This window comes from Diabrotica virgifera, chromosome 7 (genome assembly GCF_917563875.1).
Source record: "Diabrotica virgifera virgifera chromosome 7, PGI_DIABVI_V3a".
Lineage (NCBI taxonomy): Eukaryota > Metazoa > Arthropoda > Insecta > Coleoptera > Chrysomelidae > Diabrotica > Diabrotica virgifera.
The window spans coordinates 85093581-85106253 of record NC_065449.1 but is presented as its reverse complement, the minus strand read 5'-3'; the positions used below and the strand labels follow the sequence as shown (position 1 = coordinate 85106253).

Sequence of the window (12673 nt, the reverse complement as noted above, 5' to 3'; positions counted from 1 at the left end):
CAGGCTAAATATCATCCCAGAAGCTCAATTCGGATTCAGAGCAGAGCACTCCAGCGAGCTACAAGTACTCAGACTAACCGAGTACATAGCAGCTGGATTCAACGACAAGCAGTACACTGGAGCAGCGTTCCTGGACGTAAGTAAAGCGTTCGATAGAGTCTGGCACAAGGGGCTCTTATACAAAATGCGGGGCTACGGGTACAGCGGGGCGATGACGAGACTAATCTCGTCGTACTTGGGCGGCCGGACTTTCAGGATTCGGATAGGACAAGTCCTGTCCGAGCTCGGAAACCCGGAAGCTGGAGTACCCCAGGGAGCGGTCCTGTCACCCCTGCTGTACACGATATACACCGCTGATGTACCTAGAACACCAGGTACCCTCATGAGCCTCTACGCCGACGACACAGCGATAGCGGCCAAACATAGAAATGTAGATATAGCAGTGACCAACCTGCAAACAGCGTTAGAAGAAATAGAAGAATGGAGTATAAAATGGAAGATAGCCATCAACTCAGATAAAACGCAAGCGGTTCTATACAAGAAAGGAAGACAACAGCCAGAGGAACAGCTGACGGTGCAGAACAGACCCATCGAGTGGAAAAACGAAGCTAAATACGTAGGAGTCATCATGGACAAAGGATTAACCTTCCAAAAACACGTAGAAGCCACAGTCCGGAAGGCCAACATAGCAAAAGCAACACTAAGAGGACTCACAGGCAGGAAAAGCAAACTAAGACTGAAAACAAGGTTAAGACTGATCAATAGTATAATCCTACCGGTATTAACATACGCGTCTCTCGCATGGGGACACGTAAGTAACACACACAAGAAGAAGATCCAAGCAGCCCACAACAACAGCTTGAGGGAGGCCGCCAGAGTCCCAAGATATGTAGCTGAAAGATTCCTGTTCAGAGAACTCCAACAGGTGAGAGTCACCGAAATCATGACAGATAAGGCAAGGACCAAATTCGCAGAACTGGAGCACCACCCAAATTACATACTGCGAGAGACGCTAAGGTATGATGAGTTCCACCGATGGAAGCACAGACGTCCGAAGCAACAAATAGTGGGATAAGAGTACAAAAGTGATAAGTGATAGTAGTGAGTTCGTAGCTCGAAAACAAGTGCCGAAGACAGCGTTACATACGAAGATCAAGTACCACGACCGCCTCTAAGGTAAGTGAATTTCAGAAAATTACAGAAGGGCATAAGCCCCCAAAAAAATATAAATAAAATAAAAAATGGCGAAAGCCCCCAAAAAAATTATAAAAAAACCATAAAACACATACAAACTCGAGCAACGAGTCATCGGGCGGAGCCCACTAGGGCTCAGCACGATGACTCGGGGCCCAAGCAAGCAATTTTTAGTTCCGCGGATAAGTAAGAAAGAGGATAAAGGCGTAGAGCGCATCACGCTGGCCTAGTTTTTTGCATTCGATTAGGGTACCACAATGGAATCTTATTACCCAGGATTCCATTGTGAAGAGCATTTGGCTACGATAGTTGTGCCCTCATCGCGCATCAGCGTGCTATGGGGGGAAAGGGATGGCCTGGGGCATTGGAGCGAGGTGGGGTGATCCCTGTATATACTCGGGTCAAAACACCTCGCCCCAATGAATTGTTACACCCGAATGTACTCTTTCGAGAGGGTGGACATTCCCACAGGTCGGGTTAAATCAAATTGCTTGCTTGCTTGCTTGCATAAACTTCCTATTACTCACCAAACTCTTCAAGTGAACGATGTTGCTTTGTCGACAATTAAAATGCCAGTGGCAGTAAAGAAACGAGGACGCCCAAAAGGACAAGGACTGACTACCAAAGAAAAAGAAAAGGAACCCCAAAACATTTCCAAATAAATCCAGGGTTCCATTCCAAAGAAAGGATTAAATTTCTATAATTAATTTTTTCTTCTTAGTTTACAACAGGTTTTACAATAAATAAAGACTAATTTAATTGTGTACATATTTATCATTAATCATTACTAATAATTAAAATACGTTTTAATATTCCACTTTGTTTTCTTTTTCGCTTATAAGAAAATCTTCTAATATTAATAAATTCTTTATCAAAAATTGATACTAAGATGGCCAGCCTCCAAGCGAACGGCAGCCGAAGAAAATGCCGTCAAACGCATCATAAGACTGACATCATAGCTGTTAACGGCATTATAGTGCACGACCGTTTGACGGCAGTTTAAGTACAGCGTAATTTAATTTAATCTGACTCATTCATATCGGCAATTCAGAAGTACAGTATAGTGGAAATGGAAGGAATAAATTCGTTATTTCGTAAACCCGCGACGTTAAGGAAAAATCCTGAAATAGATCGATTTTTATTTTTAAATTACGATATTCTGTTATATATGTCATACTAGTGACGTCATCCATCTGGGCGTGATGACGTAATCGATGATTTTTTTAAATGAGAATAAGGGTTGTGTGCTAGCTCATTTGAAAGATTATTTAATTCTCTATTTAGTAATATAAACAATTACATAATTATTTATACAAGGTGTCCAAAAACTTTTTTTAATTTAAATTATTTGACAAAAAAGAAGAATTTATTTAATTTAAAATGCATTTTACTGTTGCCCGAAAACAGAAAAAAATGTTTATATCACAAATAAACATTGATTTTCGCTTAAATTAAATGTTTAAACTTCCAAGAGACAGAGAAAACAGGGCCCGGATTACGTACACTCGATACGCATCGTATCCGCCATGTTTTCCCATAAGGCGCTACAGTAAAACATGGCGGATACGATGCGTATCGAGTGTACGTAATCCGGGCCCAGGACTCGAGTTCTCTGAAAAGACCATTTTTATTTAATGTGGTTAAGATAAACATCTGAATAGAGGATAATTACCTTTCCGAAAAAATGTATTTTTAAGGGATTATTTCATGTTGAATTCTGAAGGAGCTTTTTTGTCGGGGCTATTTTGAGGGGGTACCGCTTATTTTGACATGTTTGTGCATTTTGGATGCATTTTATGCACTTTAAAATGCAATTATGCAATTCCACCCATATTTCTATGGTAGATAGACTTTTTTCTAACATCATCCTTAACACAATGCAAAAAGTTGTAAGTCTTTAACTCCTGTATTTAAAAATCGATTTATTCGGGTGTTTTTAGTGCTAAATGCCCTGTTGATTCCAGTTTCTCCTAACTATTTGATTTGAAACTCATTTGTAAGGGTCATGTGCTTTCCAAGCACACAGGAATATAATATATTAGTCTTTAGACCGTAGTCTAATACTAGTCTAATAAGTACTTAGAAGATATTATGGTCTGCAGTGCTTCTCAAAGTGGGCGATAACGCCCCCTTGTGGGCGCTGGAGGCCTCTAGGGGGGCGGTAAAGGGCACAGAGAAGATTGGGGGGCGTTGAAGCGGTTTACAGGGGCAATGGCTAATTTAATTTTTTACCACAATAATTAATCAGTTTATTAAAATATCAAAAAAAAACAACACAATTCTATTACAAAAATTATCTTTAAAGAATACCTACTCAAAAATATCAAAACTGCTTTTTCTAGAAAATATAATAATACTCTAGCTCTCTGAGAGGAAAACCTACCTACTGGTTATAATACCGCTTTTTACCGATTCCCCGCCCGCTGCCGAGGCCGAGGCGAGGCCCGCCCGCTGCCTCATATAAAAGCGCACGCCATCCAGTCATGTCATTCGACAATCTGCTCTACTAGGGACCGAACGTCTCAGACGTCAAGGAGCATCGCGTTATTACGAAAACAAGTGAATTTAGTGACGAGATAAAGTGCTGTACGTACAGTGCCTAATTTGCTCAGTAAGAATACTGTGAGTGGTGTCATTAGCAAGTTTTTAATACTCGATTCTTTACTTCGGCATTTTTGAAGACAAAATTATGTCGGAAGCAAAAAAGAAGAAACGGCAGTACAGCGCGGAATATATAAAATATGGATTTATTGAAAATCCTACAAATCCATCTTCGCCTATGTGCCTTCTTTGTCAAAAAACATTTTCGAATGAAGCGATGAAACCCTCAAGGTTGCAAGATCATTTGAATAAAATGCATTCAGATAAAAAAGACAAAAATGTGACTTATTTTCAAGACTTGGAAAAGAAGCACGCAGCTCAGCCAACTGTGTCAAAACTTTTTTCAGCGGCTTCTAAGCAAGACGAGGGCGGACTCCGAGCTTCCTACAATATCTCCTTGCTAATTGCTCGAACAGGTAAACCTCACACTATTGGAGAGGATTTAATTTTACCGGCAATAAAAGAAGTAATAACTACTGTGCTCCATAAACGAGCGGCAGATATTATCCGAAAAATTCCTTTGAGCAATAGTTCCTTGCAAAGACGAATTGATGAGATGGCTGAAAACATTGAAGAGTCGTTGTGCAATCATCTGAAGACTTCTAAATTCTCAATTCAGTTAGATGAGTCCACTTTACCAACTGGTGAAGCATTGTTGCTGTCATACGTGAGGTTTATTAAAAATGATAAAATATGTCAAGAACTATTATTTGCCAGAAATTTAGAGACCGATACAAAAGGAGAGACCATATTTAATACACTGGAAAAATTTTGTGATGAGAAAGAAATTCCACTGAAGTATATTATATCAGCTGCTACGGATGGTGCTCCGGCTATGACAGGACGTCACAAAGGCTTCATAGCGTACTTAAAAAATAAAATTCCAGATGTGCTCGCTGTACATTGCGTCGTTCATAGACAACATTTGGTTGCGAGAAATTTGAGTGAGCGTCTCTCTCAATCACTGCAATATATCATCACAGCAGTCAATAAAATCCGAAACAGCTCTTTAAATGACCGATTATTTAATCAGCTTTGTGTTGCTAATGATGAAGATTTCAACCGATTGCTATTTCACACAGAAGTACGTTGGCTATCAAGAGGTAACTGTCTGACTCGATTTTACAATCTGTTTGAGTCTGTGATAGAGTTCTTGGAAAACAAATACAAAAAATTGCACGACAACCTCATCACTTCAAAGAATGATATTGCGTACTTGACAGACCTATATAAATTATTTAATGATGTGAATCTCCAACTTCAAGGTGACAACTCGAATTTGATTAAAACAAAAAATGTCATTGCTGCTTTTGTAGCTAAACTGCTCTTATACAAGAATAATATCGGCAGACGTGAGTTTCACAATTTCCCTAATTTGTCAGCAGTATCCTTCAACAACGACGACTTGCTTGTTTACTGCCAACATTTGGAGAACCTCCACAGGAATTTCACAGAACGATTCCAGGACATTTTAAACTTGGAAATACCGGACTGGGTGTTGGATCCTTTTTCAAATGTCAACACAGCAGGATCACCCCAGCTGGAAGAAGAACTCATAGAACTGACAACGAACGAGAAAATAAAAATAAAATTCAAAAATGGATACCAAGAATTTTGGCTACAAAGGCTAATCCCGCAATTGTACCCTGGATTGTGGTCCATCGTTCAACTATTTTTGATAGCATTCCCATCATCGTATTTGTGTGAACGTGGATTTAGTGCTGTGACAACGTTGCTAACTAAAAAGAGAAATCGGTTGCAGATTACCAAACGCGGTGACTTACGGCTGTTTTTGAGTAAATTCGAGCCTGATATTAACAAACTTGTTAAAAATCATCAGATTCATCCTTCACATTAGATTAGTTTTAAAATTCAAATTGAAATGTTTGTTTTAATAACATGAATAAAAGTTTTTCTAATATTACAAAATGGTGTTTTAAATTACTCTCATCAGAAAGTCTTATTTTCACATGACACGCATAATTTAATTATTAAAATAATGACTGCGATTGTGATTCTTAAGATGTAGTAAAGTAAAAAAAAATGGGGGGCGCTAGAAAATAATTAATTTTCGATGTGGGCGGCAGACAAAATAAGTTTGAGAACCTATGAGTCTAAAAACTTTCCTCAGTTTTCCGTAAGCTGCCCATATCAGTCATATTCTTCAGTTTAACTCTGTTATTTAGTTACCTCTTCCAAATTTAATCTTGTGGCCTAGATATTTATAGCAGTGCTGTTTTTGTGACGGTACGCGCCGGTACGCCGTACCGGCACCTTTTGGGACAAGAAAACAAAAAAAAAAACAACAAATATTTTGTAACTTTAGATGAGCCATTATGCGATTGACGCGATGTAGAACTTACAACTTTGTATTTAACGCGAGACAGGTGGAATCACGATCGGTAGAATTCTATTTTGCTGACGTCACAAAACGAATTTTACAATGCGAGAATCGACGGTTGCCAGACAACGTGACGTCAGCAAAATAGAATTCTACTCATCGTGATCCCACCACTGTACTTTCTTCTACCCTCCCCGCAGTCTCCGCCCCGCGGCCGGCAATATTGCTCTATCCAAGGTCGTGTGTTGTTTTGTTTTCCATATATCACTCAGTTCAGTGACCGCGGTCAAAGTGACAGGTACTTGCCACTGTCCTATTTGTGCGCCCTAATCTTCTACCCTCTTCCGCTTATTTAATATGAAAGTGTTGTGTTGCTTCAAAAATGCAGAAGATTACTAATTATTTTAACCAGCCCAAAAAACGAAAACTAGATGAACAATTTCAAAAATGCTTAAGATCGCCAGTGATATTGAACCAAACGCCTTCACTAGTGTCTAGTCCAAAGAAGGTGATAAAGATAAACATTGGCCAGACTGTTGGACTTTTGAACAAAAGAGTGAACATTGTAGGAAAAACGATTGGCTTATTGTACAAAACAAAAAGTTAGGCGTTAGGCTGTGACGTTTGCAGAAAAGTTGGATCTCTGGGTGTAGAAAAAAAATGGTATGAAAATGGTCAAGCAGTGGACTGAATGTGATGTTAGTAGTTCTGGAAAGAGTCGAGCTCAGCAACAAACTTTACTAAGAAAAAAGATATTTGATCACAAAGTTAATGCTGCTCATGAAGCTGCTGTTAAGATTTTTGCAGATTCACAGAAAGAAACGTTAGAAAAGGTTTTTTTTTAAAACAGTGTCAAGAGAAAAAGAAGTAAGAGCGCGAGAGTTTTTCGAACTGCTTATAAGGTAGCAAAGGAAAATCAATCTTTCAACCACTTTGAGGCAGAAATAGATGTTCAAGAGCTAAACGGGTTAGATATGGGCAGAATTTTACATTCACGGAACGCTTGTGCTAATATAATTATTCACATAAGTTAGAAATGAAGAAACAAGTTGTACAGGAAATTGTAGAAGGGACTGATAAATTTGCGCTTATTATTTATTTAACAACATTAAGAGGAAACAGTAGCGATCAACAGGTAGCAAAAACGCGTTTCAAGATTGCGGCTGTAATTTTGAATATTTTTTCGAGATATTTGGCACACGTATTCGTAATATAATAAAGAATGGCGGTACAGGGCCCAATTTGAAAAATATATTAATATGTGGAAATTACTCTGTAATTAAATACAATATTAAAAAAACGAGCCTGTACCGCCATTAAGAAGAACAAAAAAATACACTTTCTTCAAATAAACTTTTTTATCCGATGCCTAGATTTTGTGTCATTTTGGAACTACTAAAATTTTTTATTTCATTAGTAGCTCCAAAATGACACAAAATCTAGGCATCGGATAAAAAAGTTTATTTGAAGAAAGTGTATTTTTTTGTTCTTCTTAATGGCGGTACAGGCTCGTTTTTTTAATATTATATTTAATTATAGAGTAATTTCCACATATTAATATATTTTTCAAATTGGGCTCTGTACCGCCATTCTTTATTATATTACGAATACGTGTGCCAAATATCTCGAAAAAATATTCAAAATTACAGCCGCAATCTTGGAACGAGTTTTCGCTACCTGTTGATCGCTACTGTTTCACCTTAAGTAAAAAATAAACATTTATTTTGTACCTTAGAGTGTGCCTAAAAAAGTTAAATATGGAGTATTTACTTGTGAAGTACTGTGAACTTGTTTTTAGACCTTGTGGAACTGGAAAATGTGACGTCTCGTGGAATTTTTAATGCTGTTATGAAATGCCCCGAAGGGCACAAAATAGATGAAAACGTTTTAAAAAGTAGACTTGTTGCTTTGGCATGTGATAATGCAGCAGTGATGCTTGAAGGGAAGTCTGGGGTTGGTGTACTGTTGAAAGAGAAGTTTCCACCTATTGCTATTTGGCATTGCTGTAATCATAGACTTGAGTTGTGTGTGAGTGACGTGGTAAAGAAAATGGCAAGTATAAACCGGATCAAGGGATATATAGACAAACTATACGTACTGTATCACGCCTCACCCAAGAACAGTCGGGAGCTGCACGTATGTGCTGATGAGCTTGGTGTACAACTATTAAAAATCGGTAGAGTGTTGAACACGCGGTGGGTCGCATCAAGTTTTCGCACAGTTTCGGCCGTTTGGGAAAATGATGAGGTCTTAGCCAACCATTTTGCAGCAGCCAAAGTAGACCAGACGCGTGATCCTTTGGAAAGATCCAAATACGAAGACCTACACAGAAAGTTGACATCAACGTGTTTCATTTTGGATTATGGACTGATGTGCGACACACTGCAAGAACTATCTGATGTTAGTGAGGAGTTACAACATCGAGACCTTGACCTATTTCGAGCTAACAAGAAACTTCAGATTTTGATGAACACGTTTGTTTCTCGAAAAGGCAGTCCTGGAATGTTTTATGTGCAAGCTGAGACAGTTGTAAACAACAGTAGTTTTATGGGAATCGAACTGTATGTGAAATCTAAAGAAGACCCCATCAATGCTGTTGTGTTTTATGACCACCTTGCTCAATCAATCGAAAAGAGAAAAGAGGATGGTCAGTGGAGGCGATGCAGTGTTGGCCAATTATTGTGCCCGCATAGTTGACAAAAGCGCTTGGCCCAAAAACATTAAAGACAATACTTTTGGGGAAAGAGACATTGAAGCGCTCGCAGTTCGTCTACAAGTGAACAAACAAAAGAGAATATGTTTTTGACAATTATAGAAATTTGGGGGAAAATTGTGAGAACAATAGCTACCCAGAAAATTTGCTACGTTTGACAACAGCTTTAAAGACAATACCAATATCTTCCAGTGAGTGTGAAAGGGGATTTTGCCAAATGAACCTGATAATAATTACTGATGGCAGAGCTTCCCTACTCACGAAAACTGTTTCTTCATTAATGTTTGTGAAGTTAAACGGCCCACCTCTTACTCGATTTTAACCCTCGAAGTACGTGAATTCGTGGCTGCTTCGGGGACGGCACTCAGCATTTGACACAAACAGTAAGGAAAGAGGCAGAGAAGAGACTTACGACAAAAACCTCTCCAAACTTTGGACAGTTCTATAAACTGTAAGTTATCAAATTTATTGCTGTTTTTCTTGTAAAATGTAGCTATGATCTAAAAACTTACACTGATTAATTTGATACTGAATACTAACTAATTTGTTACTTTTGAACTGTTATTTGGAAAATTATGCAATAAAACATGTAAACTAAGATTTTGTGCGTTTTTTATAATATGCCCTTGAAATGTGTACAAAACTAAATTTCTACAGTAGGCCAGTTAATTAGCCAATACAGTTTTTTTGCAGTAAAAGCAGACATACCTGTTAAGAAACCACAAGTTTAATAGGAGTAAAAAATTTCAAGTTTTCTGAGAAAAATAATCTTTGTACTGTTATTTTATCAATGATGTAGCCAAGTAGAGATGGTCTTAGATTTTTTATAGTATTCAAGTCAAATTATACACAAATTCTTAAATTTTTTCTTGCTCCCAAATAGCTAACGCCCTTTTTGAGGCTAAATTTACAAAGTTTTCCAGGGGCCTGACCCCCTTCTGAATACCCCCAGACTCCTGGATCATTGCGTACCGGAACCTATATTGTTACAAAAACAGCACTGTTTATAGGTATACACTTTTGTTCAATTTGCATGTTATACATGAGATATACTTGAAATATAACGTTACAGGGAATTATAAAACAGAAGACTAGTACTCAAAACAAATACCAATAAAGTATAAAAAAATAAAATGCACGGTGGGATTAGCGAAAGGAAGAGAACGAAGTTGTTTTAGTTTTTAAAAAGCAAGACAAAACAGAAGGTAATAAAAAACAATATTGGCTTTTGTTTAAAGTAATTTGAATAAAAAGATTGAATTTTTAATTAAATAATTATAAATTTTTAATAGCGTACCTTCTCATTTCTGCTTGTTGTCTTTTGGCTTGTAATAACTTAATGTCCAGATCATGAGGTCGGGCTCTGTTTGAAGTCACTCTGTTGACACCGATATCACCATTTTCCATCAAATGCTCGTAGGTTTGTTTCAGCTTGATAGAACCACTGCGTACACTTCGTCTGATGGACCGCGAACCGAATCTGTGAAAAAATCTAAATTTAAATATATCACCTACATACTTCGCAATTGATAAAGTTATTTGTAATAATTTTGAATTATTTTAATATTTGAGCAACTTACGAATTCATGCTCGTCAACTCATTGAGTCAAATGCAAGTAGTGCTTCAGAATAAAGTTTTAAATGTAAAATAAGTATGCCTGGTTGATGTTTGCAATATGTGACTGCTCTTTTAAATTTATCACTTATATAACATTGACAAGAATAAAAAACCGCTAAACGCCGTAAAAATGAGTGGCGCATACAATATTCCAGTCCAGCTACAAATAAAAAGAGCCGATATGAATATTACGTGGCGCGAAAATGTATTTTCATTTTGATGAAAAATAAAATTCTAGTTTTATTTTAAAGGATGTTTCCATAATATTTGCTAAATTTGAAGCAAAACGCGCCACAAAAGAGTAACTTTGATACAGTTTTTATTTTGAAACTCTTTTGTGGCGCGTTTTACTTCAAATTTAGCAAATATTATGGAAACATAAAACTTGAATTTTATTTTCCACCAAAATGAAATTACATTTTCGCTCCACGTAATATTCATATCAGCTCGTTTGTAGCTGGAATATTGTATGCGCCACTCATTTTTACGGCATTTAGCGGTTTTTTATTCTTGTATCAGGAGTTTTTCAAAGTTATTTATAAATTATATATAAGCGTTATAAATGGTCGTCTTTCTAGCATTATCTCTCAAATAATCTAGTGTCCATCGAATGTACACTACACTTTTTTTTCTATTCGAAATAGATAGAAAAAAATGGGGTGGCCGGTAAATGAACTCGGATTGCCCTATCAAATTTAGCGTCGTAATCACTACAACTACATAAACCATTTCGCGATAATGGTCAAATGGATTATACTTTGGAATTTGATAACTTTGAAAAGGCTTAACCGATTTTGATCACTAAACATGAGTTTAAAACGTATTGACAACTAGTATCTGATGCATCCAATCCAATTATGATAACTGAAGGTAATACAGGAATTATCAAGCTTAAAAAACCGTTTTCCCCCATAGGAAATAGATTTGATCACACTTATGAAGCCTATAAATTAAAAATTCGAATTTTCCCAGATATGAGATATACATCGTTTGACGTGTCTAGAGTCCTCCTACAAACGCTCAGTTATTGGCGTAATTCGTAGATTGAAATTTTGAGTAATTGTCGAAAAACCAAAATTTTCAAAGTTTAGTTTTTCAGTTTTTCGGCTATACTGAACCGTGTGTATGCCTGATCCTAACCGATCAGGCACCATTTGAAAGCTTAACCCAACGCTATAGATTTGGTGTATTTGTGGTTTTCCTGTCTCTCCTTTCACCTAAGATATATACCCTCAAAAAATATGCCGTTTTGTACCTACCCAGTCCTATAGCTGGCTTATGGGTGGGTTCTGAATCAGCCTTGAGCCCCTCTTGACACAGAAAAAAAATTCAGATCGGTGTAACTTTTCCACACACATACATACAAACTCACAAACATTTTCCCCTTTTTAAATAGAAATTGAGTTAAATTTCTGAGCTCGATAACTTTTGAATGGTATAACCGATTTTCAAAATTAGACATGCGTTGGAAAGGTAATGGTCAGTACTATCAGAAGCCGCAAAGGTTGGACTTAAATTTTCGAAATTTTTGGGAGTTTTGGGGACGAGAACGAAAAACAGACCCTAAATGGGAAGGGCCGTAAAATCTACACCTTTGGACCAAAATGAATGGTTGACATATGGATGTGCGAGTCTTTTCCTATACTTTAAGATGGGATTTGGCCCAATTTTCAATTCAGTCAGATTTAGAAAATCGAAAATTTCGTGTATACATAGTGTCGCATGTACGGGCGTTGTGCGCCACTGGCGAGAACTGCCGTTCTCTGGGATGTATATTTCATTTATATTGTATATCAGTATATTAATTGATGGATATACAACTGACAACTGTATTTTAAATTTACGGAACTATAAGGCAGACATCGAGAACTGAGTTTATTTAATCTTGCGCAAGTATATTTTCGCTCCTAGAGCATTATCAGGGGCATTACGTCAAAACAGGAAGGTATCCTTAAATGTCACAAACATTTTTTGTCTAATTTGGGGTGGCAAAATTAACATAACATACACTAGACAAAGGACAAACAGATTAAAAAAGTTTTTTATATAGGGAAATACGGCGAGAAGAAAAGAGAGTTACATTTGGTATTTATAGATCTTGAGAAGGAGTACGACACAGTTCCTAGACAAGAGCTTTGGAGATGTATGAAAGAGAAATGGGTTCCTGAGGGGTACGTATATATACACCGTTATTAGGCGTCAACTC

At 37.3% G+C, this 12673-nt stretch overlaps 1 protein-coding gene across 4 annotated transcripts in view; it reads right to left on the bottom strand.

Annotated features, from left to right (window-relative positions):
- The window catches only part of LOC126887697 (sodium leak channel NALCN), a 157311-nt gene that overhangs the window by 76275 nt on the left and 68363 nt on the right, over positions 1-12673 (bottom strand). For 2 of the 4 annotated variants that reach the window (XM_050655351.1, XM_050655354.1), the window contains one exon: positions 10147-10341. In XM_050655351.1, the coding sequence (XP_050511308.1) occupies positions 10147-10341 (195 nt within the window). The remainder of the gene's footprint in view (positions 1-10146; positions 10342-12673) is intronic. The other 2 variants (XM_050655352.1, XM_050655353.1) reach the window with 1 other exon arrangement.